The sequence below is a fragment of the Mugil cephalus genome, chromosome 8 (genome assembly GCF_022458985.1).
Source record: "Mugil cephalus isolate CIBA_MC_2020 chromosome 8, CIBA_Mcephalus_1.1, whole genome shotgun sequence".
Classification (NCBI taxonomy): domain Eukaryota; kingdom Metazoa; phylum Chordata; class Actinopteri; order Mugiliformes; family Mugilidae; genus Mugil; species Mugil cephalus.
The window spans coordinates 63,033-90,930 of NC_061777.1; the positions used below are offsets into that span (position 1 = coordinate 63,033).

General features: G+C 45.5%; 2 protein-coding genes across 5 annotated transcripts in view; both read left to right on the top strand.

Moving 5' to 3' along the window:
- The first annotated feature begins 45 nt into the window (after positions 1 to 45).
- LOC125012309 (dynamin-1-like) lies at positions 46 to 25,707 on the top strand. 3 transcript variants are annotated; one of them, XR_007113267.1, is made up of 24 exons: positions 46 to 843; positions 2,929 to 3,002; positions 3,085 to 3,234; positions 8,024 to 8,227; positions 8,318 to 8,416; positions 8,498 to 8,658; positions 9,961 to 10,103; positions 10,175 to 10,310; positions 10,396 to 10,463; positions 10,616 to 10,754; positions 10,856 to 10,942; positions 11,238 to 11,308; positions 11,395 to 11,446; positions 11,585 to 11,596; positions 12,026 to 12,139; positions 12,634 to 12,743; positions 12,897 to 13,008; positions 13,305 to 13,316; positions 13,409 to 13,576; positions 13,658 to 13,744; positions 15,017 to 15,171; positions 15,243 to 15,410; positions 16,727 to 16,857; positions 25,688 to 25,707. XR_007113267.1 is itself a non-coding variant. In XM_047592186.1 (24 exons), exons 1-23 carry the CDS (start codon positions 683 to 685, stop codon positions 15,922 to 15,924), a joined length of 2,505 nt encoding a protein of 834 aa, XP_047448142.1. In that variant the 5' UTR covers positions 46 to 682; the 3' UTR covers positions 15,925 to 15,938; positions 16,727 to 17,796. The 3 variants fall into 3 exon arrangements, 2 of the variants coding, with proteins under 2 accessions (XP_047448142.1, XP_047448141.1); XM_047592186.1 differs by lacking the exon at positions 25,688 to 25,707 and adding an exon at positions 15,903 to 15,938 and having other exon boundaries at positions 16,727 to 17,796; XM_047592185.1 differs by lacking the exon at positions 25,688 to 25,707 and having other exon boundaries at positions 16,727 to 17,796.
- The window catches only part of LOC125012308 (rap guanine nucleotide exchange factor 1-like), a 13,076-nt gene continuing 4,918 nt past the window's right edge, over positions 19,741 to 27,898 (top strand). The window contains exons 1-12 of one of the 2 annotated variants that reach the window (XM_047592183.1): positions 19,741 to 19,887; positions 20,100 to 20,233; positions 20,593 to 20,804; positions 21,020 to 21,182; positions 21,429 to 21,655; positions 22,492 to 22,606; positions 23,774 to 23,825; positions 26,131 to 26,232; positions 26,346 to 26,492; positions 26,584 to 26,795; positions 27,245 to 27,273; positions 27,338 to 27,455. In XM_047592183.1, coding sequence (XP_047448139.1) covers positions 19,860 to 19,887; positions 20,100 to 20,233; positions 20,593 to 20,804; positions 21,020 to 21,182; positions 21,429 to 21,655; positions 22,492 to 22,606; positions 23,774 to 23,825; positions 26,131 to 26,232; positions 26,346 to 26,492; positions 26,584 to 26,795; positions 27,245 to 27,273; positions 27,338 to 27,455 — 1,539 coding nt within the window. In that variant the 5' untranslated portion in view covers positions 19,741 to 19,859. The remainder of the gene's footprint in view (positions 19,888 to 20,099; positions 20,234 to 20,592; positions 20,805 to 21,019; positions 21,183 to 21,428; positions 21,656 to 22,491; positions 22,607 to 23,773; positions 23,826 to 26,130; positions 26,233 to 26,345; positions 26,493 to 26,583; positions 26,796 to 27,244; positions 27,274 to 27,337; positions 27,456 to 27,898) is intronic. The other variant, XM_047592184.1, reaches the window with a different exon arrangement.

Consider the following 27,898-nt stretch of genomic DNA (forward strand, 5'->3'; position numbering starts at 1 on the left):
CTGTGATGATGAACTTCAGGTAAACAGCCACCTACAGGAAGTCAGACCCGGACCTTTCAGAATAAAGGCTCGACGTGTGCCTGTGTTTAACGATTAAAACTACGTCACTTCCTGGTGGTGTGGTCCACGCCATAAAAGTCAGAGGTTGCACATTAATCAGTTATCTAACAATTAATTAATTAATTAGTCACATTGTTAAACAATCTGTCAGGTGATTAATCATTAAGTATTTAATTGGGTAATTAATTAAGTTTTTATTTCATTGCTTTGAAGCAAAAGAAGAAATATTGACGAACGACGTGTTAGTGTCACATATCGTCAGCCTGGTCCTGGTCCTGGTCCTGGTCCTGGTCCTGGTCCTGTCCGTTGACCTGTCCCATTCCTGAATCCTGAACCTGTAAAGCTTTTATAGTGAAGGTCCGCGGCGGATTTGAGCGGTTCCTCTGCAGAGAAGAGGAGGAAGAGAAGGAGGAGCTGAAGGTCACAGCTGGAGCATCTCCTCCATCGTCTTCATCTTCCTCTTCATCGATCAGCTAATTTTTCTCTGGACGGATCCTTGTCCTGGTGCGGGACGTGAGACACGAGCAGGAACAGACGGGTCCGTCTCCTCCTCCATCTCCAGCCTCAGTCTCCGTCTCCTCCCTCCGCCTCTCCTCCGCCTCCCCTCCGCCTCTCCTCCGCCATGGGGAACCGGGGGATGGAGGAGCTGATCCCGCTGGTGAACCAGCTCCAGGACGCCTTCTCCTCCATCGGACAGAACTCGAGTCTCGACCTGCCGCAGATCGCGGTGGTCGGAGGACAGAGCGCCGGGAAGAGCTCGGTCCTAGAGAACTTCGTGGGCAAGTGAGTCCACGCCTGTCCACCTGTCCACCTGTCCATCTGTCCTCATGTCCACCTGTCCACTGTCCTCATGTCCTCATATCCTCATATCCGCATGTCTATCCGCATGTCTTCCCGTCTGTCTCTGTGTCTGGTTCTGTCCTGGTCTGTGGTTTGTAGTTGGACCTCAGTCTCTATCTTTTTAGAAGGATCGTTCTGATTGGCTGATGAACCCAGAACCAGGGACAGAACCAGAACTGATCATCTGGTTCAGGAGAGACCAGCTCTGCCCCCCCCCCCCCCCCCCCCCCCCCACACACACACACACACACACACACAGCAGCGGAGCTCAGTGATTCTGTTCATGTCAGACACAGATTTAAATTTAACACTTTAATCTCCATGGACCAGGAACCATATGTGGTAACTTGGTTCCTGGTTCCTCTCAGTGAGGTTTAGTGTCATGTGGTTTTCATTGAGCCAATCAGAAAAGATCCAGGAAACATTGTCAGGTCTAATCAGGTCTAATGTGGTCTACAAGGTCCCCCCTCTGCATGAACTGCATGAATGTGATGATGTTGACAAGAATCAGCTCTGATGTTCTAATGTGACAAATACATGTTAACATTAGTTTAAGGACCAGGAACCAGATATGAGACCAGGAACCAGGAACCAGATATGAGACATTCATTCATCTGGATTTAACTCAGGGACATTAAAAACATGAGAAATACAATAACACTCTAGGGCTGAACTGTAGAATCTCCAAGTGTTTCAACAAGAGACAGTGAAGGGTTAAACTGGAGGAGGTGGAGGAGGAGGAGGTGTAGTTCTCTCTGAGGTCTGTAGTTCGAGTCCCTCTGGATGCTGACAGATGATTGGATGAATATTTTTATCTCCAGCCTGAGGAGGACGAGGCCTCTCTGACTGCAGCTCTGCTCTCATTGGTCGCTGCTGGTCACATGACTCGGCAGGCATGACACTAACACACATCAACGTACACATCCACACACACACAGTCAGGACGTCGTGACAACGTTTCTCCTCAAGTTGCAGGATTCACAACAATATAATTAATATAATATAATATAATATAATATAATATAATATAATATAATATAATATAATATAATATAAATATAAATCAATTATACTATTGCTAATACTACTAAACATATTAATACTACACTATACATACTACACCATACATAGTACATACTACACCATACATACTACATACCACACAATACATACTACATACTACACCATACATACTACATACATACTACACTATACATACTACACCATACATACTATATACTACACCATGCATACTACATATTACACCATACATACTATATACTACACCATACATACTACATATTACACCATACATACTATATACTACACCATACATACTACATATTACACCATACATACTATATACTACACCATACATACTACATATTACACCATACATACTATATACTACACCATGCATACTACATATTACACCATACATACTATATACTACACCATACATACTACATATTACACCATACATACTATATACTACACCATACATACTACATATTACACCATACATACTATATACTACACCATACATACTACATATTACACCATACATACTATATACTACACCATCATACTACATATACAATACATATATATACTACACCATACATACTATATACTACACCTCATACATACTACACCTACATAATTACACCATACATACTATATACTACACCATGCATACTACATATTACACCATACATACTATATACTACACCATACATACTACATATTACACCATACATACTATATACTACACCATACATACTACATATACACCATACATACTATATACTACACCATACATACTACATATTACACCATACATACTATATACTACACCATGCATACTACATATTACACCATACATACTATATACTACACCATACATACTACATATTACACCATACATACTATATACTACACCATGCATACTACATATTACACCATACATACTATATACTACACCATGCATACTACATACTCAATAATTAATTTCTCTTCTCTCCTCAGAGACTTCCTCCCTCGTGGTTCAGGTATCGTCACCCGGCGCCCCCTGGTGCTACAGCTCATCAACTGCCCTACAGGTGAGACTCTACCACTGATCATTGACTGATCATGTACTTATCATGTGTGTTGACCTGTGTGTTGACCATGTGTGTTGATCAGAGTACGCTGAGTTCCTTCACTGTAAAGGGAAGAAGTTCACAGACTTTGATGAAGTTCGTCAGGAGATTGAAGCTGAAACCGATCGAGTGACGGGACAGAACAAAGGAATCAGTCCAGTTCCCATCAACCTGAGAGTCTACTCCCCCAACGGTAGGACACCATCCAGTCACTATTAAACTGACGGTAGGACACCATCCAGTCACTATTGAACCACTGGTAGGACACCATCCAGTCACTATTGAACCACTGGTAGGACACCATCCAGTCACTATTGAACCACTGGTAGGACACCATCCAGTCACTATTGAACCACTGGTAGGACACCATCCAGTCTCTATTAAACCACTGGTAGGACACCATCCAGTCACTATTAAACTGACGGTAGGACACCATCCAGTCACTATTGAACCACTGGTAGGACACCATCCAGTCACTATTGAACCACTGGTAGGACACCATCCAGTCACTATTGAACCACTGGTAGGACACCATCCAGTCACTATTGAACCACTGTAGGACACCATCCAGTCTCATTAAACCACTGGTAGTACACCATCCAGTCAGATATTAAACTGACGTAGGTACACCATCCAGTACTATTAAACCACTGTAGGACACACCATCCAGTCTCTATTAAAAACAATGAGTAGGACACCATCCATCACATATTAACCAAATAGTATGACACCACCATGTCTCTATTAAACTGACCGTTAGGACACCCTCCGTTCACTATTGAACCGCCTGGTAGGACACCATCCTGTCACATATTAAACTGACAGATGTAGGACACCATCAGTCACTATTGAACCACTGGTAGGACACCATCCAGTCACTATTAAACTGACGGTAGGACACCATCCAGTCACTATTAAACTGACAGTAGGACACCATCCAGTCACTATTGAACCACTGGTAGGACACCATCCAGTCACTATTAAACCAATGGTAAGACACCATCCAGTCACTGTTAAACCACTGGTAGGACACCATTAAGTCACTATTAAACTGACGGTAGGACACCATCCAGTCACTATTGAACCACGGGTAGGACACCATCCAGTCACTAGTAAACTGACGGTAGGACACCATCCAGTCACTATTGAATCACTGGTAGGACACCATCCAGTCACTATTAAACCAATGGTAGGACACCATCCAGTCTCTATTAAACCAATGGTAGGACACCATCCAGTCTCTATTAAACCAATGGTAGGACACCATCCAGTCTCTATTAAACTGATGGTAGGACACCATCCAGTCACTATTAAACTGACGGTAGGACACCATCCAGTCACTATTAAACCACTGGTAGGACACCATCCAGTCACTATTAAACTGATGGTAGGACACCATCCAGTCACTATTAAACTGATGGTAGGAGACCATCCAGTCACTAACAAACCGATGGTAGGACACCATCCAGTCACTATTAAACTGACGGTAGGACACCATCCAGTCACTATTAAACCACTGGTAGGACACCATCCAGTCACTATTAAACTGATGGTAGGACGCTAACCAGTCACTGTTAAACTGACGGTAGGACACAAGCCAGTCACTATTAAACCACTGGTAAGAGACCATCCAGTCACTATTAAACTGACGGTAGGACACCATCCAGTCACTATTAAACTGACGGTAGGACACCATCCAGTCACTATTAAACTGACGGTAGGACACCAGCCAGTCACTATTAAACCACTGGTAGGACACCATCCAGTCACTATTAAACTGACGGTAGGACACCATCCAGTCACTATTAAACTGACGGTAGGACACCATCCAGTCACTGTTAAACCACTGGTAGGACACCATCCAGTCACTATTAAACTGACGGTAGGACACCATCCAGTCACTGTTAAACCACTGGTAGGACACCATCCAGTCACTATTAAACCACTGGTAGGAGATCATCCAGTCACTATTAAACCAATGGTAAGACACCATCCAGTCACTGTTAAACCACTGGTAGGAGACCAGCCAGTCACTATTAAACTGACGGTAGGACGCTAACCAGTCACTGTTAAACTGACGGTAGGAGACCATCCAGTCACTATTAAACCACTGGTAAGAGACCATCCAGTCACTAGTAAACTGACGGTAGGACACCATCCACTCACTATTGAATCACTGGTAGGACACCATCCAGTCACTATTAAACCAATGGTAGGACACCATCCAGTCACTATTAAACCACTGGTAGGACACCATCCAGTCTCTATTAAACCAATGGTAGGACACCATCCAGTCTCTATTAAACCAATGGTAGGACACCATCCAGTCTCTATTAAACTGATGGTAGGACACCATCCAGTCACTATTAAACTGACGGTAGGACACCATCCAGTCACTATTAAACCACTGGTAGGACACCATCCAGTCACTATTAAACTGACGGTAGGACACCATCCAGTCACTATTAAACTGATGGTAGGACACCATCCAGTCACTAACAAACCAATGGTAGGTCACCATCCAGTCACTATTAAACTGACGGTAAGACAATATCCAGTCACTACTAAACCACTGGTAGAACACCATCGAGTCACTATTAAACTGACGGTAGGACACCATCCAGTCACTATTGAACCACTGGTAAGAGACCATCCAGTCACTATTAAACCAATGGTAGGACACCATCCAGTCTCTATTAAACCAATGGTAGGACACCATCCAGTCTCTATTAAACTGACGGTGGGACACCATGCAGTCACTATTAAACTGATGGTAGGACACCATCCAGTCACTATTAAACCACTGGTAGGACACCATCCAGTCACTATTAAACTGACGGTAGGACGCTAACCAGTCACTGTTAAACTGACGGTAGGACACCAGCCAGTCACTATTAAACCACTGGTAGGACACCATCCAGTCACTATTAAACTGATGGTAGGACACCATCCAGTCTCTATTAAACTGATGGTAGGACACCATCCAGTCACTATTAAACTGACGGTAGGACACCATCCAGTCACTATTAAACCACTGGTAGAACACCATCCAGTCACTATTAAACTGACGGTAGGACACCATCCAGTCACTATTAAACCAATGGTAGGACACCATCCAGTCACTATTAAACTGACGGTAGGACACCATCCAGTCACTGTTAAACCACTGGTAGGACACCATCCACTCACTATTAAACTGACATTAGGACACCATCCAGTCACTATTAAACCACTGGTAGGACACCATCCAGTCTCTATTAAACCACTGGTAGGACACCATCCAGTCACCATTAAACCAGTGGTAGGACACCATCCAGTCACTATTAAACTGACGGTAGGACACCATCCAGTCACTATTAAACCACTGGTAGGAGATCATCCAGTCACTATTAAACCAATGGTAAGACACCATCCAGTCACTGTTAAACCACTGGTAGGAGACCAGCCAGTCACTATTAAACTGACGGTAGGACACCATCCAGTCACTATTAAACCACTGGTAGGACACCATCCAGTCACTATTAAACCACTGGTAAGAGACCATCCAGTCACTATTAAACTGACGGTAGGACACCACCCAGTCACTATTAAACCGACGGTAGGACGCTAACCAGTCACTATTAAACACTGGTAGGACACCATCCATCACTATTAAACCACATGTAGGACACCATCCATCACTATTAAACACATGTAGGACACCATCCACTCACTATTAAACTGACGGTAGGACACCATCCAGTCACTATTAAACCACTGGTAGGACACCATCCAGTCACCATTAAACCAGTGGTAGGACACCATCCAGTCACTATTAAACTGACGGTAGGACACCATCCAGTCACTATTAAACCACTGGTAGGAGATCATCCAGTCACTATTAAACCAATGGTAAGACACCATCCAGTCACTGTTAAACCACTGGTAGGAGACCAGCCAGTCACTATTAAACTGACGGTAGGACGCTAACCTGTCACTATTAAACTGACGGTAGGACACCATCCAGTCACTATTAAACCACTGGTAAGAGACCATCCAGTCACTATTAAACTGACGGTAGGACACCACCCAGTCACTATTAAACCGACGCTAGGACGCTAACCAGTCACTATTAAACTGACGGTAGGACACCAGCCAGTCACTATTAAACTGACGGTACGAGACCATCCAGTCACTATAAAACTGGCGGTACGAGACCATCCAGTCACTATTAAACCACTGGTAGGACACCATCCAGTCACTATTAAACCACTGGTAGGACACCATCCAGTCACTATTAAACTGACGGTAGGACACCATCCAGTCACTATTAAACCACTGGTAGGACACCATCCAGTCGCTATTAAACCAATGGTAGGACACCATCCAGTCACTATTAAACCACTGGCAAGAGACCATCCAGTCACTATTAAACTGACGATAGGACACCATCCAGTCACTATTAAACTGACGGTAGGACACCATCCAGTCACTATTAAACCACTGGTAGGACACCATCCAGTCGCTATTAAACCAATGGTAGGACACCATCCAGTCACTATTAAACCACTGGCAAGAGACCATCCAGTCACTATTAAACTGACGGTAGGACACCATCCAGTCACTATTAAACCACTGGTAGGACACCATCCAGTCACTATTAAACCACTGGTAGGACACCATCCAGTCACTATTGAACCACTGGTAAGAGACCATCCAGTCACTATTAAACTGACGGTAGGACACCATCCAGTCACTATTAAACCAATGGTAGGACACCATCCAGTCACTATTAAACCACTGGTAGGACACCATCCAGTCACTATTAAACTGACGGTAGGACACCATCCAGTCATTGTTAAACTGACGGTAGGACACCATCCAGTCACTGTTAAACCACTCGTAGGAGACCATCCAGACTCTATTAAACCGACGGTAGGACACTAACCAGTCACTGTTAAACCACATTTTTCTCTTTCTGGTCCTTCCTTTGGTTTCATCAGTCCTGAACCTGACTCTGGTGGATCTTCCTGGGATGACCAAGGTCCCGGTAGGTGACCAGCCGGCCGACATCGAGCACCAGATTAGAGATATGCTCATGCAGTTTGTGACCAAGGAGAACTGCCTCCTTCTGGCCGTGTCTCCAGCCAACTCCGACCTCGCCAACTCTGATGCCCTGAAGATTGCCAAGGAGGTTGACCCACAAGGTTACAGTCCTACACACCTCTACCCTTTAACCTCCTCCTCCATCCTCTAACCTCCACCCTCTAACCTCCTCCTGTGTGGTGGTGGTGCAGGTCTGAGGACCATCGGTGTGATCACCAAACTGGATCTAATGGATGAAGGAACCGATGCCAGAGACATCCTGGAGAACAAACTGCTGCCGCTACGTAGAGGTAACCATGACGCCAGGTCCAGAGCCCTGATTGGCTCCCAGTCTGACATGTGGTCCCTGCAGTAACACTGAACTGTGGCAGGTTACATCGGGGTGGTGAACCGCAGTCAGAAAGACATTGACGGGAGGAAGGACATCACAGCAGCTTTACAGGCTGAGAGGAAGTTCTTCCTGTCTCATCCGTCGTACCGTCACCTGGCCGACCGCATGGGCACCGCCTACTTACAGAAAGTCCTCAACCAGGTAAACCCCCACCATCCGTGGCCTTGATAACATCTGGATTTAATTCTGATCCAGAGACCAACTTGATAGTCCTCCAACCAATCAGATTCAGATCAGACATTTAGTTGGAAACCAATTCAACTCCTGCACACTCAGTGACATTAGATTAGATTACTTTAGATTAGATTAGATTCGATTAGATATTACATCTTTACATTACATTTCTTGTCATTACACATGTTCAGGTCCAGATCAACTAAATCCAGTTCATCATCAACCAGAGGTTCAGTCAGCAGTTAGAGCAGATGAAAAATATGTACAGATGGAACCCTATATACAGCTGATATACACATGAACATATTCTACAGATGGATTAAATGTTAGTCGACTATAAACAGGTGATGTTTTACCTACAGCTACCGTCAGGTTTTCAGAGGAGGTCCCTGACATATTTTCAGTTTCTACACTGTCTCTGTCTTAAATAGCTTCACCAGCCACACTTGAGACTCAAGAATATTGTTGAGGCGTGAAGGAGATACCACTCTCATCTCTTGTCATACTGGTCCTCCACAAGAACTTTATCCTGGTCTACGTTCATCTTCAGAGGAATGTGAGGCTAGACTAAAATAATAAATAAATAGAATAATACGTCCAGTTACTAACGAGTGGAGATAGAGCGGAGGAAGGATCCTCAGCTTGTTCAATGAGAGGAAGTGGAGACGTGTAGCCCATGTTTTCGACAGCCTTGTTTGTTTTGAGTTGTCGTGTAAATGTTCCTCTCTGCTGCTGGTGAATAATGAAATAGAGACTTCTGCCGGCCGACAAGGGTTTTATTTCTTTAAAGAAAGGTCAGTCCACACACGAGCGGTGATTGTGAAGAAAGACCCTGAGCTTCTGGCAACGTCCACCTTTTATGGGGTTGATGCCAGCTCTCAGGTAACACCTCCAAGGGTCTTCAAAGGGCCCTGTGATCAATTGGTGGGCCCCTGATGTTACACCTACACAGGAACCAGTATAGTCTTCTTTATTACATATGCAATCAGGACTTGAACAGGAGCTAGCACAGTCAACATTGTTGCTGCCGACCTTGTATGTGAAGTAAGGTCGACGCCTGTTGTTTTCCCATGTCTGTGCATTTCAATACCTGTCCTGTGAGGTGGTAGAGACCCTGGTAGGTTCAATATACAGAAACACTGGGTGTTGGTTAAGTAGAGGGGACAAAGAAGCTATACTTCCTTTACAGAGTCTTCAAGTCTTTCACTCCCCCTCCACTCTCTGCTTCCTCGGTAACCAAAGTAACAGAGCATCTCTCTGTTCCCCCAGCAACTGACCAACCACATCCGGGACACGTTACCGGGGTTACGGAGCAAACTGCAGAGCCAGCTGCTGTCCATCGAGAAGGAGGTGGAGGAGTACAAGAACTTCAGGCCGGACGACCCAAGCCGCAAGACCAAGGCTCTGCTGCAGTCAGTACCAGCCTCAAGCGCTAGCTCGGCGTCTCACCTGAGCAGCACCTGAGTGACCTGTGTTTGTTCAGGATGGTGCAGCAGTTCGCCGTGGACTTTGAGAAGAGGATCGAAGGATCTGGAGACCAGGTGGACACATACGAGCTGTCTGGAGGAGCCAAAATCAACCGTGTCTTCCACGAACGCTTCCCCTTCGAGCTGGTCAAGGTAAAGGAATCGCTTCATGTCAAGGTCGTGTTCCTCAGGTAAATCCTCAGGTGCATGTCATCAAATTGTCTCATCTGCTGTGCAGCTGGAGGGTGACGACAAGACTCTCCGTAAGGAGATCAGCTACGCTATCAAGAACATCCACGGAATAAGGTGTGTACAGGTGTGTCCTGACGTGTTCGGATGAGGTAATGTGAGTTATGAAGAATACAGGTGTGTTCAGATGTGTTCAGGTGTGTTCAGATATGTATAGATGTGTACAGATGTGTCCTCCAGTGTAACTCTCAGCTCTTTCCTCTGCTCAGGACGGGTCTGTTCACTCCTGACATGGCGTTTGAGACGATCGTGAAGCGTCAGATCGCTCAGATCAAAGAGCCCTGTCAGAAATGTGTGGACATGGTGATCAATGAACTGGTCAACACCGTGAGGCAGTGCACTCAGAGGGTACGAGACATGGCTTCACCACACCACACCACACCCACCGGCTCCAGCTTCTGGTTCTGACCTCTGACCTCCGACCTCTGCTTCCTCCTCCCTGTCTCCAGTTGGCTCAGTATCCGATGCTCAGAGAGGAGATGGAGAGAATCGTCACTCAGCACATCAGAGACCGAGAGAGTCGCACCAAAGACCAGGTCAGTCCAGAGTCCAGATTTCTTTATTGTCAGTTTCCCTACGTTTCTCTCTCACACACATAAGAATAAACAGATTAAAAATATGAACAAACAAAACACAAATGAAACAAAAACAAGATGACAACAGAGACAGAAAAACATTCTGAGAAAAATATAGTAAATAAATTAAATCAGCCAATATACAACAGTGATGCTAATTCTAATGTTAGCATTTAGCTTATGTTTTCAGCCTGACAGAGCTGCTATGTGTTAGTTGCTAGCATGTGGAGATGAATCACTGATGTGTGTCCGCTAGGTGATGTTACTGATTGACATCGAGTTGTCCTACGTCAACACAAACCACGAGGACTTTATCGGCTTCGCAAAGTAAGAAAGTCAAAATACACATTCATGTAAATAAACAAAATGAAATCGTCCTAATGTCCAGAACGTTTTACCCTGATCTGTGTCAGTGCTCAGCAGAAGAGCAGCCAGATGAACAAGAAGAAGGCGGCAGGAAACCAGGTGAGTCCTCACAGGTGACTTGAGACGAAGGGATGGACCGAGGACAAACTCATTCACACCTCCCTCTCTCTCCCTCTCTCCCTCTCTCTCTCTCTCTCTCTCTCTATCTCTCTCTGCCTCTGTTGCTGTGGTAACCAGGACGAGATCATGGTGAGTGTGTGTGCTTGTGTTATGTCTGTAGAGACACATGCGATAGCATCAGTCACATGGTCCATGTTGTAGACCATAGGCTAGTTTTAGGATGATGTTAGATCAACATTAGACCTCAGTCAGGTTTAGGGTTAGTTTACATTAGCTTTAAATCAGGTTCACACCAACTTTACAATTAGATCAGGTTTACTGTACGTATGTTAGGTCCAGATCAGGTTTAGGGTTAGATGTATGTCTCTGTTCAGATCAGGTCTACATTGGTAAAGAGATGAATGTTTCTGTGACGACTTCATGAATCATTGATGTTGTTGACATGTTTGACTCTAAAAACCAGCGCTTCCTTTTCCTCCTGATGAACTTCCTGTAATGAATGTTGTTGAGTTCCTGTTTTTTTGTGGTTTTGTGTCCACACCTGTTCCCGTGGAGCAGGTGATCCGTAAAGGCTGGCTCACCATCAACAACATCGGCATCATGAAGGGCGGAGCCAAAGAGTACTGGTTCGTCCTGACGGCGGAGACCCTGTCCTGGTACAAAGACGACGAGGTCACGTTTTAAAGTTTAACTTTTAACAAATGAAACGATGGAGAGAGAGAGAGAGAGAGAGAGAGAGAGAAGCTGAATGAAGAGAGGGAGGAGCAACGATTTATGTTGTTGGTTGTTGATGTTTATGTTTTATAATTTATTTTATTTTATGTTGTTTAACAGATTAAAAGGTTTAGACCAGGTTCTCTAGACCAGGTTCTTTAGATCAGGTTCTTTAGACCAGGTTCTCTAGACCAGGTTCTTTAGATCAGTTTTAGAACAGTTTCTGTAGACCAGGTTCTCTAGATCAGGTTTAGATCAGGTTATTTTGATCATGTTCACATTACATTTAGATCACAACCAAAAACTCATTTTGTGTACCCAGGAGCAAACAGAATAAAATGTAATATGTGTGGAGCAGCCGGTTGCTGGTTTGAATCCCTGGACTGAGCAGGAGTTTCAACGGAACCCTTTATCCTCCCACTGATATTTGACTGTTATTGCGCCCCCTGCAGGAGAAGGAGAAGAAGTACATGTTGCCTGTGGACAATCTGAAACTGAAGGACATCGAGAAGAGTTTCATGTCTAGTAAACACATCTTCGCCCTGTTCAGCACTGAGCATAGGTCGGTTCTAACCAGCACTAGAACCTTTATATGGATCATTTAAAGGTCCTAGTGCTGGATCCTGTCATAAATGTTCTAATATTGTTCTAATGCTGGATCCTGTTATAAATGTTCTAATAATGTTCTAATGCTGGATCCTGTGTGATGCTGTAGGAACGTCTACAAGGATTACCGTCAGCTGGAACTGGCCAGTGAGTCTCAGGAGGAGGTGGACGGGTGGAAAGCTTCTTTCCTACGAGCTGGAGTGTACCCTGAACGCAACGTGGTACTCCTTGATGCTGCTTCATTAGACATCACTACAATAACAATGAGCCCATCAGCCATATCATTGTGACCACCATGTCAAGTGTAGTGTCTCAGTAGTCCTTGGTCTAGAACCCTGTCTGTGGTTCTACAGGAGAAAACCAGAGAACCAGTGGTCATAATGTTATGGCTGATTGAAGCATTCATTCCCACATTCCTTTGTTCCTTCACAAAATATAACGTGTGTGATGTAATTATCATATAATAACATGTGTGTGACAACTACTGTAACTTTGATTTCTGTCTGTTCTCCTGCAGGATAAAGAGAAGGTGAGTTTATGATGACTGGAGGTTGTGTGTTCTGGTTGTGTGTTTAGGAGTTGTGTGTGGACAGGTTGTGTGTTGTGTGTTGTGCGCTGCAGGCCGAGGTGGAGGAGTCCAGCTCTGATGGACAGATCCACAGTCTGGATCCTCAGCTGGAACGACAGGTGGAGATCGTGAGGAACCTGGTGGACTCGTACCTGTCCATCATCCACCGCACCGTCAGAGACCTCATCCCCAAGGCCATCATGCACCTGATGGTCAACAACGTACGACACACACACACAGGTACACTCAGACACACACAGGAAGTGAGGTCGACAGTCATGTGACCAACCTCTGCTCCTCAGACCAAGGAGTTCATTCACGCCGACCTACTGGCTCATCTGTACTCCTGTGGAGACCAGAACAGCCTCATGGAGGAGTCCCAGGAACAGGTGAGACGGGAGGGGGGGGAGGGGGGGGGGAGCTCAGGAAGATCAATTAGAGACAAAGAATCCAAATGTTGACTCGGTCCGACAGAGGTTTCTAATGCCACTGTACTTACATCTTTGACAGATGGAAAGGTGCTATGAATTTTATCTCTAATGCAACAATTTTATCAGAGAAGAAGCTCATGAAGTCATTACTGCTGAGGGCTGAAGGAATAGATGCTCAACAGAGCTGTGACTCTTTGTCAGCCTGGCTACAGCTGAAAAGAAGTCTGGGGTTGTTCTTGTTTTCTTCTACTAATGAAGAATAATACGCTGTCCTAATCTTACGGAGAGTTTTTTTATAAGTTGTTAAACTATCTTTCCAGGCTATGTGAGCTTCTTCAGAACTAGTGGAATGACAAATTCTTTTTCAGTTTTGAACTGTTCCACTGTGAATTATACCATGGAGCTTCCCTCCTTCCATTTACCACCTTCTTTTTCAGTTGTCCTGGTTCTTGTTGTCCTGGTTCTTGTTGTCCTGAAGCCTGTATCATGAAGCAGGATCACAGACTTATGGAGGTAACTTCAGGGTTAACTCTGAGTTTCTGGTTTCATGAAGCTGGATTCATTCTTATGGAGCTACGTTACCATGGTAACTTACTCTGAACAACTGACCTGCTTCAGGTCAGGGTAACTTTCAGGATCTATCTGAATCTGATAAAAGGCTCCGCCCACCGGCCAATCAGCTGTTCAGGAAAGAATCACACGTGTCCTTTCATTGAAGACCTGATTGAGATCGGAGCCCAAATCACTAGAAGAGCGTTACGGCCTGAACGCATCTTCCAGGAGATAATCACACAAAGAAGAGGATGTTTTAGCTCAAACACAGCTCAGAATCAGGATCATTTCATTCAGGACAACAACCTCATGTATTGATGTGATGTCACAGCTTTATTGTCGCCCAGGTAACATGATAGAATGATGTTTTTATCTTTTTACTCCAGAGGGGTCACATCTGGGGGAATGACACTGATTCATCTCTGCTGCTCAGTGGTTGGGATTCATGGCTTCATTAAATCTAAACTAACTGAACCATTGATGTGTAGTTTACACATGTGTTAAATATGCAGTGCTTTGTCTTATGTCGTCTCTTCGATCATCACTGTTCTGGATAAGTTCAGCAGGATAAGTTGGAGTAAAGTTGAGATAAGTAGAGCTCGCCTCATGATACAGGCCTCTGGTTTCTTGTTGTCCCTGTTCATTGTTGTCCTCTGACTAGTCTTCTGTCTCGTCCAGGCCCAGCACCGTGATGAGATGCTCCGGATGTACCACGCCCTGCGGGAAGGCCTCGGCATCATCGGTGACATCAGCACCTCCACCATCACCACGGCGATGCCGCCGCCCGTCGACGACTCCTGGCTGCAGGTGACGGGGATGCCGTCCGGACGCAGGTAATCCGAGGATCAGCTGTTGTGCGTCGGCGGTTCCTGAGCAGCGTCACAGTCTCTACTGGTTTCTGCAGGTCCCCCATGTCCAGTCCGACCCCCCAGCGCCGGGCCCCTCCCGGTCCGCCTCGTCCAGGCGGTCGAGCTGCACCCGGACCCCCAGGTCGTCCGGCTGTGTCACCTGACCCCGGACCTCCCTCTATCCCCTCGCGACCCAACAGGGCCCCCCCACCTGGAGTCCCCAGGTAACCCTGATGAGTTCAGGTACAGTCGGGACAGAACAGACCAGTGACAAATCTCCCGCACTCTAGTGACACCTGAATGCAGCATGGAAGATGTTAAAAACAAACACTTCAGAACTTTCCTTCTTGAAGTCATTTTAGACGTTAACAGAAAACTAGTCGGGTTATTTTCAGACAGGAAGTCAGAAAAAGAAGAAGTGAATTTCTTCTTTGTTGGTGCTGTAAGAGAAACAGCGATCCACAAACACCCTCCTCTAACTTCACCATCCCTCCATCACACCAGCCCAGTGATTAGCTTACCTTAGCTTAGCCTAGCACTGAGGCTGCATCAGTGTTTCACCATCCTCACCCGGAGCCATGTTTGTCCGTCCATCCATCTTTTTGTGTTTGTGTGATCCTGTTCTAACAGAACCATAAACAGGAAGTTCTCAGGTGTGTCAGATAGGCCCCGCCCACTCCCCCCCTCACGTTGACCATATATGGTTGTTCTTTCAGAATCTCTATCAGTGACCAGTGAGGAGTTCACCAATGGTACGTCTGCTGTCGTCTTTGTGTCCATCATTGTCCAATCACATGACTGTTCTCGCCTTGTGACCCCTCCCACCAACACAGCATCACAGTCATCCTGATCCTCCAGACCAGTCTCTGACTCCGCCCCCTCCACCACTATAAACACCACAACTACCAGACCACCTGGTATCAGATGGTTCTACCTGGTATCAGAGGGTTCTACCTGGGTTCTACCTAGTATCAGAGGGTTCTACCTGGGTTCTACCTGGTATGAGAGGGTTCTACCTGGTATCAGAGGGTTCTTCCTGGGTTCTACCTGGTATCAGAGAGTTCTCCCTGGTATCAGAGAGTTCTACCTAGGCTCTACCTGGTACCAGACTGTTCTACCTGGCATAAGAGGGTTCTACCTGGTATTAGAGGGTTCTACCTGGGTTCTACCTGGTACCAGATGGTTCTACCTGGCATTAGAGGGTTCTACCTGGTATTAGAGGGTTCTACCTGGGTTCTACCTGGTATCAGAGGATTCTACCTGGTATCAGAGTTGTACCTGGGTTCTACCTGGTACCAGATGGTTCTACCTGGTATGAGAGGGTTCTACGTGGTACCAGAGACTTCTTCCTGGTATCAGAGGGTTCTACCTGGTGTCAGATGGTTCTTCCTGGTATCGGATGGTTCTACGTGGTATCAGATGGTTCTTCCTGATATCAGAGGGTTCTCCGTGGTACCAGAGGGTTCTACTTATGTTTATCGTTCCCTGTCTTCCTGGTGATTGACTTGTTCTTTCTCTTCCTGTTTGTCTGTGTTCTCAGTCGTCCTAGTAAAGGTAGCCCCGCCCACGGAGAGAGCCCCCAGTCTTCTATTGAGGGTTGACCTGTTTCTGCTGATGCTGCCTTTCTGTCAACAAAAACAACAATAACAATAATAATAATAATAATAATAAATGTGACTATATAGAAAACATAGTGTGTGTCTCCTGCTGGAGGTGAGACAGGTCTACCTTCTGGTCTACCTTCTGGTCATGGATCATTGTCACCAGGTCTGAGATCAGATCTTCAGCTTTGGGACATGACGTCGTCTTTGTTGAAGTGACAGAACTTTTCTTTACAGTGTAAAGTTTGTTTAATCATCTATTTATGGATTTATTTCGTTTTTTTTGCTGTTCCTCAGATCACTGTTGTAAATTCTACCTTCCGTTCCCCAGTTGTAATCAGCCCAGGCTGGTTCTGTTTGATCTGGTTCTACCTGGTTCCATCTGTTTTGTCTGGTTTGGATCTGTCTTGTTCAGACTGGAGTCAACCAGTTGGTATGAGTTGAATCACTGGTCCCAGTAGACTCACTGGTTCCTACTGGTTCTGGATGGAGTATAGTTAGTTCTAAACATTTCTCAACTAGCAAAGGGAGACCAACAGCAACCCTCTAATAACCTGAAGGTGTTTGATCTCTGAGTCTGTCTTCTTTTTGTTATTTTTATTTAATGAATGACTGGTGTAATTAATATTTAAATGTTAAAACAAACGTGGCCGTCGTATAAAGCACAGTGTGTAGCAGTAGAATGTGTCGTAGCCAGCCATGTTCCTCAGTGTTTCTGGATGTTTTCTGGAGTATTTATTCTCTGGTGCTGTGTGTTGTGATTGGTGATGAAGTTATGAAGTGATGAGGTGTCTGTTGTTGTTGTTTTGGTAGTTTTCCTCGTCTAGTGTCAGCATGCCCACTCCACCTCACTGTTCTCTGAGAGTTCATATGAATCTATGTGAAGACGCTAATTAATCTTCCAGTTATATGTCAGATAACGGTGTGCGTAGTGTTGTGTGTGTATGTTAGTATCACATGATCAGGGCCAACAGTGTCGACACGAATAAAGTTTGTGTGAATGAATGAATGAGCGTCGATTCTTCTTTATGTCAAACTGATCTGAACCAATGAAGTCATTTTATTTTACAACAATAGTGGTATAGTATGCTAGTATAGCACAATAATATAATAGTATAACAACAGCTAAATGACATAACAATAGTATAATATTGATATAATAGCAGTATAATAAATGATAGTATAATAAGAGTAAGATAATAATATAACTGTGTAGACCCCTGTACAGCGCTACCTGGAGGTAAAACAGAGGGAAGCTCGAGGCGAACACTATCACTGTCAACTGGGAAAATGTAATCTTGCTGTATTTTGGGGGCCAAAACCAAAAAAAAAGTTTTATCGCATACCAGCCACTGTCAGTCATAGATGACTTTGGTTGAACATGATTAAAAGAAACGATTTGTAAGACAATCAACAATTCTCTGTTTGCAGAGCACATTTGATATCAGGTAAGAATAATATCTAATACATAATCATTTTCAGCCTGGATAACGTTATGGGTTAGACTAAATTGTGACTGAAATTATGTTAAGTTCATTATTTGGGGTATTCTTGCTACATGTTAATGCTAATGCTAACCGCTAGCTAATACAACATTAGTTGTGTGTTTCTGGGGTGTCCTAGCAGAAGTTACATTTACTACGTTCCCCTCCACAGTGGTTCCACTTACTTGTAATATCTTTGTTGGAGAGGCTTCACTTGATGAAGACAGACCAGACTTCGTCCCCTCTCTGTCCTTTGGTCAAATCGTCCATCAGAGTGAGAGTGTGGGGGTCGGTGAATACAGTCCCATCAGTCAGAGTCAACTTTCTAAATAACACTCATGGTCTCAGGGAGTAAGCATATTAATATATTCTCTAAAATATGAGTTTTCCTCGTCCATTCTTGCCAAAACAGTCGGTTGAAATATGCTAACTGCTATTTACAGGCTACAGTGTTTGAGCTCTTTTGCCTCCAGCTAAGCCCCGCCCCTCAAAAAACATCACACTGTTTACAAACTCTGAAGGGGTCTATAATAACACAATGTTTCCTCTAGGATTTAGTTCAGCAGTGGGAGCAGCCTCTCTCCGGGGGTCCAGGCTCTCCCCAGGGAGCCGTGGCGGTGTAAATAAATGACACTTAACTGCAGATTTTACTTTTACAACCTATTTATTGAATGGCCAGTTGAAAATGTCTTTTTAAGTAAAAATAAAACGAATAAATAAATAAATAAATAAATAAATAAAATGAAATAAATAAAAATAAAGACAATAAATAATAATTTCTTGATGGGGATGTAGAATCAGTGGCAAAGTTTGCACCCAGGCTCAGAATGGACCGGCCAAACCCCCACTCCTTCAAAAGGCTGCTAATTTTAGAATAAATCACTGTGTCCTGCACAGAGCCCGATATCTGCCACCAAATCTCCTCTTTTCCTCGGATGCAGAACGCTGTCATGATCGTTAAAGTGTGGGAGATCGCAATACAAACTGTACATAAACACAGTTGCACAGTCGCCGTTCACTTATGTACTTCCATTAATGATCGTGTAACAGCACATTTAATTTGTTTGACTGAAAAAAAATGAACAAAAATCTCTGCCCTTCAGAGATCGGTCTTTATGGGAGTAGAACAAATAACAATAACACTGTAATAACAGTATGATAATAGTATAATAACAGTATATTAACAAGGTAATAATAATATAATAACAGTATACTAGTACTATAATAACACTACAATAACAGTATGATAACAGTATAATAATAGTATAATAACACTGTAATAACAGTATGATAACAGTATAAACCTCTAACCCTGACCCCTGACCCCTGACCCCTGACCTGAGGCCTGGCTACCCCGTCTGTGGGCTGTGGTGTTTAACCCGCCAGCAGCCAGCAGGGGGAGCTGTAGGACATGGTCGTGTCCTCAGGGAGCGGCTGAACCTCACTGAGACAGAAAGAGGAAGGAAGAGGCTGAACCAGACGGAGGAAGAGAGAGAGCGGCAGGACGGAGAGAGAACGACGACAGGAACCAAACAGAGACAAACTAAACTGTTCCTCTGTCTGTCCGTGTCTGTCTCTGTTTGAAGACATGTCCTCCCGGCCTGAGAGTAAGACAGGTAAGTGTCTTTATCTTCTACTCTTTCCTCTCTGAGTGCTATCTGTTAGCCACCACGCAGGCTAGCAACACTTCCTGACATTAGGAGTCCGTATGAGCTGAGGCAGAGACCTGTTACAGTAATGATGATGAAGATGATGATGATGATGATGATGATGATGATGATGATGATGATGATGATGAAGATGATGGTGACAGTCTCCTCCTCCTCAGCCTCTCAGTTGGTGTCTCTGACCATGAGGCTGAAGGATAAACTCCAAACTCAGAAAATCAAACGCTCCGAACGAATCAAACTCACCCCGTCACAGAGAGTTAAACCAGCTGATCTGAACCTGCAACAGCACCAGGTAGGACCCTTTAGACCAGATCTGATCCTCTAGACCACATCTGAACCTTTAAACCAGGTCCCAGGTCCCAGGTCCTAGGTCTCAGGTCCCAGGTCCTAGGTCCCAGGTCCTAGGTCCCAGGTCCCAGGTCCCAGGTCCTAGGTCCTCGGTCCCAGGTCCTAGGTCCTAGGTCCCAGACCCCAAGCCCTAGGTCTCAGGTCCCAGGTCCCAGGTCCTAGGTCCCAGGTCCTAGGTTATCCTGGCTCTTGATTCCTGGCTCCTCCTTCCTGATGACATCATGCAGGTGGCTGGTCATGTGACCCTGTGTTCAGGTGGCTTTGCAGTGTAGACTCATGGGTAATGTCTCTGTCTATGTGGAGTCGGTCGGGGTGTTGGCGGACCGGCAGAGAGTCGTCCTCAGCTCTCTGCAGTACTTCAAAGCCCTGGTGGACAAACTGGGAGTGGACAGACCTGGATCTGACAAACTAGCCCTGGACCGGTCCGTGGTGGGCCAGCTGCTGGGCGGGGCCTCCAGCAGAGTCCTGGAGGCGGTCCTGACACTGGTCCAGCTGGAGCCACACCTGCACAATAGGTAGCCGTCCCCCTGTCTCTCCATGTCTCTCTTTGTGTCCTCTGTTATCTCTCAACAGGCAGGGGCCCCCCCTTTGGACTTTAGAGGTGGAGACAGAGACCCCTGTCTCACGCTGTCTATCCTTGTCTCTCTATGTCCTTGTTGTCTTTCCAAGTCCTCTTTGTCTCTCCTTGTCCTACAGTTCTCCCATCTCACGCTGTCTGTCCTTCCTACAGTAGGACCATCTCCGCTTGTCTCTCCTGTCTCTACCGGTCTCTGGCTCAGCTGATCCATTGGACAGATCAGGTGATGCTTCAAGGCGTCCCCCATCACCAGGAGGACAAGGAGTCCACAGGGAGCGTTACCACGGTGATCAAAGCTGTGCTGGACAACGTCAAGGTGAGGACAAATCAGGATGTTAGACCTAAGACTGAAACTGGCTGATGAGGACACACTCGTCCTGTCCTGTCTTCTGCTGTTCTCTGTGTCCTCTTTGTCTCTCTACGTCCTCCTTATTTTCATAAACTCTCTCCTTACTGGTCCTCTCCTGTCCTGTCCCACCCTGTCCATGTCTCTCGTTGTCATTCCTGTCCATGTTTCTTTCTTCTCTTAGTAGTTGACATTTTGTCTTCTGGTGTCCACCAGGAACTGGTTCGATTGGCTTCAGAGAGACAGGAAGGGTCCGCCCCCTTGTCTCCCATCCAATCACCTACCGAGGACCAGGACATATCAGACATGACATTGAGTCCTCCAGAGGACGAGGACAAGGAGGACGAGTGTGTGAGGGCGGAGTTGAAAGGGGAGGGGCCAACAGTTTTAGCTCCTCCGAAACCTCCTAAGCCCCTCCCAGAGTCCCTCCTCCAGGGACAGAGGTGAGTCAAAGCCCCCCCCCCCCAGATGAGTCTGGGTCAGTTGGTTCGCTCCAGTTTGGTGAGAGCATGAGAAGAGAAAATGAACAAAAATAGTTGTGGATGAAACAGGAAGTAGAACGAATGAACACATCAACCCCAGAACTTCCTCCTTCTGCCTCAATTCAAGAAGAAGAAATAATAAGAAGAAGAAGAGCTTGGATTTATGAAGCACCATTAAATTTACCCAAGGTAACAACAAACAAAAGGACACAACAGATTGACCAACCCCACCCCAACCAACCAACCCCACCCCCACCCACAAAGACCCACTGAGCTGCTACATCATAAGGGGTCACAGTGTTTTATTGAATTTTTGGAGCCTCTCTCTTTCCGAATGGAGTGTGTTAGTTCTTAGATGTCAGCACACACTCTTCCCTTTGCAAACCACATTGTTGTGGTTTGCTTAATGTCTTTAATGTTTCAGATATCCCAAGAATAACACAGGAGACATTTCTGGAAATATGTTACTTCATTTTTAATCTTTTAAGACCTGAATCCACCTGTGAATGGAGCTGATGTAGGTCATCATGGTTACTGCTGATCTGACTTAGGGGAAGCATGTGGGCTCAAGGACAGATCCTTAGGGGATGCAATGGTTAACCTGGAGCCTTTCAGAGTGATTAACTGAACAGAAGAAGAAGAGGAACAAGAAGAAGAAGTGTCAGTGACAGTTTCAGTGGTTCATTGGTTGCTCTGTGTTCCTTTTTTAAATTTAAGTTTCAGATTCAGTTGAAGTTGATCTGACCCACAGTCTATAACTGTCTCTGTCTTTGTCTCTGTGTCTGTCTCTGTCTCAGTCCTCCAGCTCTGCCTCCGAAAAAGCGTCAATCATATTTAGGCCCTGCCTCCTGCAAGATCGCTATCGTGGAACCAATGAGACGAGAAGTTGAAGGAGACAGCGAACTGGACGAGGTAGAAATATAAGAACCAATCAGCAGAGAACAGAAACGTATAGAGACATAGAAATATATTAATACATTGTCTGCCTCCTTCATCTGGATCTAACTGAGCCAATAGTTTGCAGCCTTCTACTGGATAATTAGTTCAGCTGCTATTCAACAAGTTATTTATGAGCAGCTCCTCGTTTCCTCCACGTCCTGTGGTGGTGGAGAAGATGTTAGTCTGGAGGAGAAGATGTTAGTCTGGTGGAGGAGATGTTAGTCTGGAGGAGGAGATGTTAGTCTGGAGGAGGAGATGTTAGTCTGGTGGAGGAGATGTTAGTCTGGAGGAGGAGAAGATGTTAGTCTGGTGGAGGAGATGTTAGTCTGGAGGAGGAGATGTTAGTCTGGAGGAGGAGATGTTAGTCTGGAGGAGGAGATGTTAGTCTGGAGGAGGAGAAGATGTTAGTCTGGTGGAGGAGATGTTAGTCTGGAGGAGGAGATGTTAGTCTGGAGGAGAAGGGTCAAATCATTGGCTGCATCAAGCAGAGGAAACATCTAGAAACTACTAAAACTGGCTTAACAACCTCACGTTCTAAAGGGTCTGACATTATAGAAATAGAAAGCTTCAGGAAGGAAACCATTGAACCCAAGAAAATCCTGGTTCTAAAGGGTCTGGTTCTTTAGAAGCGGTGCCAGTGTTTAAAGAAAAACTGGAAGGATAGTGGAGAACCATCGTCTTCCAGGAACAGATGCTATGATGTGGGTGGTTGTGTTTGCTCAGGTTCACCAGGTCAACCAGGCAGAGTGTTTAACCCTATGGAGCTGGTTAGTGATGAATGAATGTCAACAGTGTGTTCACATGTCAAATCAGCCAGAGATAAAGCCCCAGATAAAGCTCAGATATGTGATGGGCTAGAAACTGATTGTATGATTTGTTTTAACTTCAAATGTTTATTTGATCTATGCTTTAATTTCAGAGTAAAATGAGACTTAAACTGCACACATTTAAATAAAAAAAGAAAGAAACGTATATGTGTTCTAAAACTGTTGACCAGTAGTGTACATATAGATAGGTATAGATAATATACATCCACACACACACACACACACACACACATATATATACACACATATATATACATACATATATATATAAAAATCTAGAAATAAATACAATGAATGGTTGTGTCTGTTTCAGGAGACGGAGGACGAAGGCTTGAAGAGACTCTCGGCTTCGTCTACACACTTTGGTAAAATACACACACCAACACACGCACACACACTAACACGCATTCTGACACACACACACACACACACACACTAACACACATTCTGACACACACACACACACACTAACACGCATTCTGACACACACACACACACACACACACACTAACACACATTCTGACACACACACACACACACTAACACGCATTCTGACACACACACACATTCTAACACACACACACACTAACACACATTCTGACACACACACACACACTAACACGCATTCTGACACACACACACATTCTAACACACACACACACTAACACGCATTCTGACACACACACACACACTAACACGCATTCTGACACACACACACACACACTAACACACACACACACACTGTAACACGCACACACACACACTCTAACACACACTCATTTCCCGTCAGCAGCAGGGCATGTGAGTGACATCACTTCCTGTCTGTGGTGAGAATCCGGATGTCCTCAGAGAGACAGATGTTCAGGGACGGGAGGTTTTAGGTTCTGGGTCAGATTCTGGGTCTGGTTCAGGTTTTATCTGATACTGGATCAAACTGGTGTTTTAGAAACATATTATATAATATGTATATGTATAAAGCATTAAAACCCAGAACGTTTCCTTTTTATTTTTAAGGCATTTAGCGACGTGTTGAACAGAATATTAATTTAAAGACAGACAGACAGACAGACAGATAGATAGATAGATAGATAGATAGATAGATAGATAGATAGATAGATAGATAGATAGATAGATAGATAGATAGATAGATAGATAGATAGATAGATAGATAGATAGATAGATAGATAGATAGATATTATTTGTATTATTTACAGAATTATAAAAATAAATGAATTGAAAAAAATGGGAGAATACAAGGAGGGGACAGAAATAATGTCCAGAGTGTTATGTGTCACATGCAGATGAGGAGTTAAACAGCCGCATGGACTGAGGCAGGACAGATTTCCTGTAGCGTTCTTTGTCTCTTGGAGAAGCAGCTCTGTTTTCTGTCCATCATCTGGTGGAGAGGGAGATCAGGATGATCCATGACTGGTATCAGTCTGTTAAGTGTCCTCCTCTCCCAGCCAATCACAGACCAGCCTTCCTGATCAGGTGATTCAGTGTGTAGCTGTTCCTCCAGAACCACAGCAGAGAAAAGGATTCTGGCCACAACAGCCTGGTAGAAGATCTCCAGCATCTTGCTGGAGATCTGCTGAAGGATCTCAGCTGAAGGATCTCAGCTTCCTCTCTGAGGTCTTCTAGGACACAGCTGTACTGTTGCTCCTCCAGTTCAGTCTGTTACTGATGCTCAGTCCCAGGTATCTGTCCTCCTCCACCACCTCCACGTCGCTGCCCAGGATGCTGAGGAATTCCCTCCGGGTGTTGATCAGTGCCGCTAGCTCTTGTTTGTGAGAGAGTGAACGTTTCCCATGATGATCCCAGGAACGGCTGGCTTGTATCTCCTCTTCTTAGCTTTCACCTTCTTTCCAGGCCTGTAACCGCGGCGTCTCCTCCGTAACTCCTGCAGGATCACAGGCCTGGCTCCAGGTGGCAGTGCAGGTTTACACAGCGCAATCAGCTGGTCGCGCGTGTAAACAGTGGCCATGCCGCTCTGGGCTGACACTCCGTTACAAAGAGTAACGAAAGCAGCAGTAAAGGGGAAAGGAAAAAGTTCAGATTCACGAAAACCATTGCCGCACAGTATTTAGTTCCAGTTTAGGTAAAAAAAGAAGATGCAAAAGTACGAGAAAGGTGGATAGAACACACACAAGAAGCACACACTTAGGAGCTGCTGCCAGTAAATGATATGAATAAGAACTAAATGGACCAATAATAATAATAATAATAATAATAATAATAATAAACTGTTGGTGTGGGGTCTGTCAGGCATCAGAGACGCTACATTTCTGATCTTTTAATAAAATGCTATGCTAATGCTAATGCTTTGCGTGGTCAGATGTTGAATCTAATTCCAGGTGTTTCCTCCTTGTTGCATCTTCAGACAAACGTTTGTTCTCAGACATGTTGAAGGTTCACTTCCTTCCATGCAGGAGGAAAACTGACGTCACAACAATAGAGCTAAGGAGGCTAAGCTAATTAAAAACTCACTGGAACCACATCAGTCTGGTTACTACCGTTAGCACCAGCACTGTTAGCATCAGCACCATTAGCATCAGCACTGTTAGCTTCATGGTGCAGAGTATCGGGACGCATCCCTACATATGAAGGGTCTGAAGGTTCAGGCTGGACCAGGTCTAGTTGGACCAGGTCTGACTCTCAGTGTCTCCTCAGACGATCCAGACTACGACTTCCTCCACAAGGACCTGTCCTCATGTGAGACCCTTCCCCCTCTCCCCCCCACCCTCCCAGAGAAGAGACGACGCAGCCACACAGGTAGGACACATCTGTCTGTCTCTACCTGTCTCTACCTGTCTGTCTGTCTCTGTCAGTCTCTCTGTCTCTAACCTGCCTGTCTCTACCTGTCTCTCTGTCTCTGCTGTCTTCAGGAGGCCCAGTCTCCTTTGTCTTTGAGTCCACCCCTCCTGATAAAACCTCCAGTCCCTCTGATGATGTTACTGGTCCAGATGCGTCTGTCTCCTCCCCCCTGTCCCCCAGCAAGACCCCCCCTCCCCTCCCTGAGAAGAAACGACACAGTGAGTCCAACAACCACCTGTCTCTAACCTGTCTCTCTGTCCATAACCTGTCTCTAACCTGTCTCTCTGTCTCTACCTGTCTGTCTCTCAGTCCACCAGTACCTCCAGTTCTGTTCGTCCTACAGTGACCAGTCTGCCGTCCTCTTCTACCAGCGTCCCTCTGTCTTCAGTCAGAGACTCACCAGCCGACAGAGAGACCTGGAGACAGCTCAGCAGTTAGAACACACACACCTGGACACAGACTCCGCCCCCTCACCTGACCGGCTTCCTGTCCCAGCTCTACCACAGAAGAAGAAGCAGCAGGTAGTAATTCAACGAGAGGAGTAATTAGTGTCTGAACTTCTGAACCCTGAACCCTGACCCCTCTGACCCCTGAACCCTGACCCCTCTGACCCCTGAACCTCTGAACCCTGAACCCTGACCCCTCTGACCCCTGAACCCTGACCCCTCTGACCCCTGAAGCTCTGAACCCTGAAGCTCTGAACCCTGACCCCTGAACCTCTGAACCCTGAAGCTCTGAACCCTGACCCCGCTGAACCCTGAACCCTGACCCCTGACCCCTGACCCCTGAACCCCTGAACCCTGACCCCTGACCCCTCTGAACCCTGACCCCTCTGAACCCTGAACCCTGAACCCTGACCCCTCTGAACCCTGAACCCTGAACCTTGAACCCTGAACCCTGAAACCTGAACCCCTGAACCCTGACCTCCGATCCTTCAGTTTGACTTATGACTTATTCTTTGGTTTTACAGGACTCGGCCGACAATCAGACAGAAGACAGGTAGGACACACACACATTAACACACACACATTAACACATATATACACACTCACATGTCCTGTAGTTCCCAGGATCTCCAGCAGGAGGTCCAGTCTGTGAGGAGGAGCAGTCAGGAGGAGCAGGAGGAGGTGTTACTGACCGACCAGAGTGAGATCCTCCACAGGATTACAATGAAGTCTGAGGTACCCCTGACCCCTGATACCTGATACTCGATACCTGACCTCTGACCCCTGATACCTGATACTTGATACCTGATACCTGATACTTGATACCTGACCCCTGACCCCTGACCCCTGATACCTGATACTCGATACCTGACCTCTGACCCCTGATACCTGATACTTGATACCTGACCCCTGACCCCTGATACCTGATACCTGATACCTGACCCCTGATACCTGATACCTGATACCTGATACCTGATACTTGATACCTGACACCTGACCCCTGACCCCTGATACCTGATACTTGATACCTGATGTTTGATACCTGACCCCTGATACCTGATACTTGATACCTGACCCCTGACCCCTGATACCTGACCCCTGATACCTGATACCTGATACCTGATACCTGATACCTGATACTTGATACCTGACCCCTGACCCCTGATACCTGATACTTG

Excerpts from the sequence above, each read along its gene's own strand:
- LOC125012309 (XM_047592185.1), top strand. The coding sequence starts at position 683 with ATGGGGAACCGGGGGATGGAGGAGCTGATCCCGCTGGTGAACCAGCTC. Across the intron at positions 3,235-8,023 it reads GAGAGTCTACTCCCCCAACG|TCCTGAACCTGACTCTGGTG; the intron begins GTAGGACACCAT and ends TGGTTTCATCAG. Across the intron at positions 8,228-8,317 it reads CAAGGAGGTTGACCCACAAG|GTCTGAGGACCATCGGTGTG; the intron begins GTTACAGTCCTA and ends GTGGTGGTGCAG.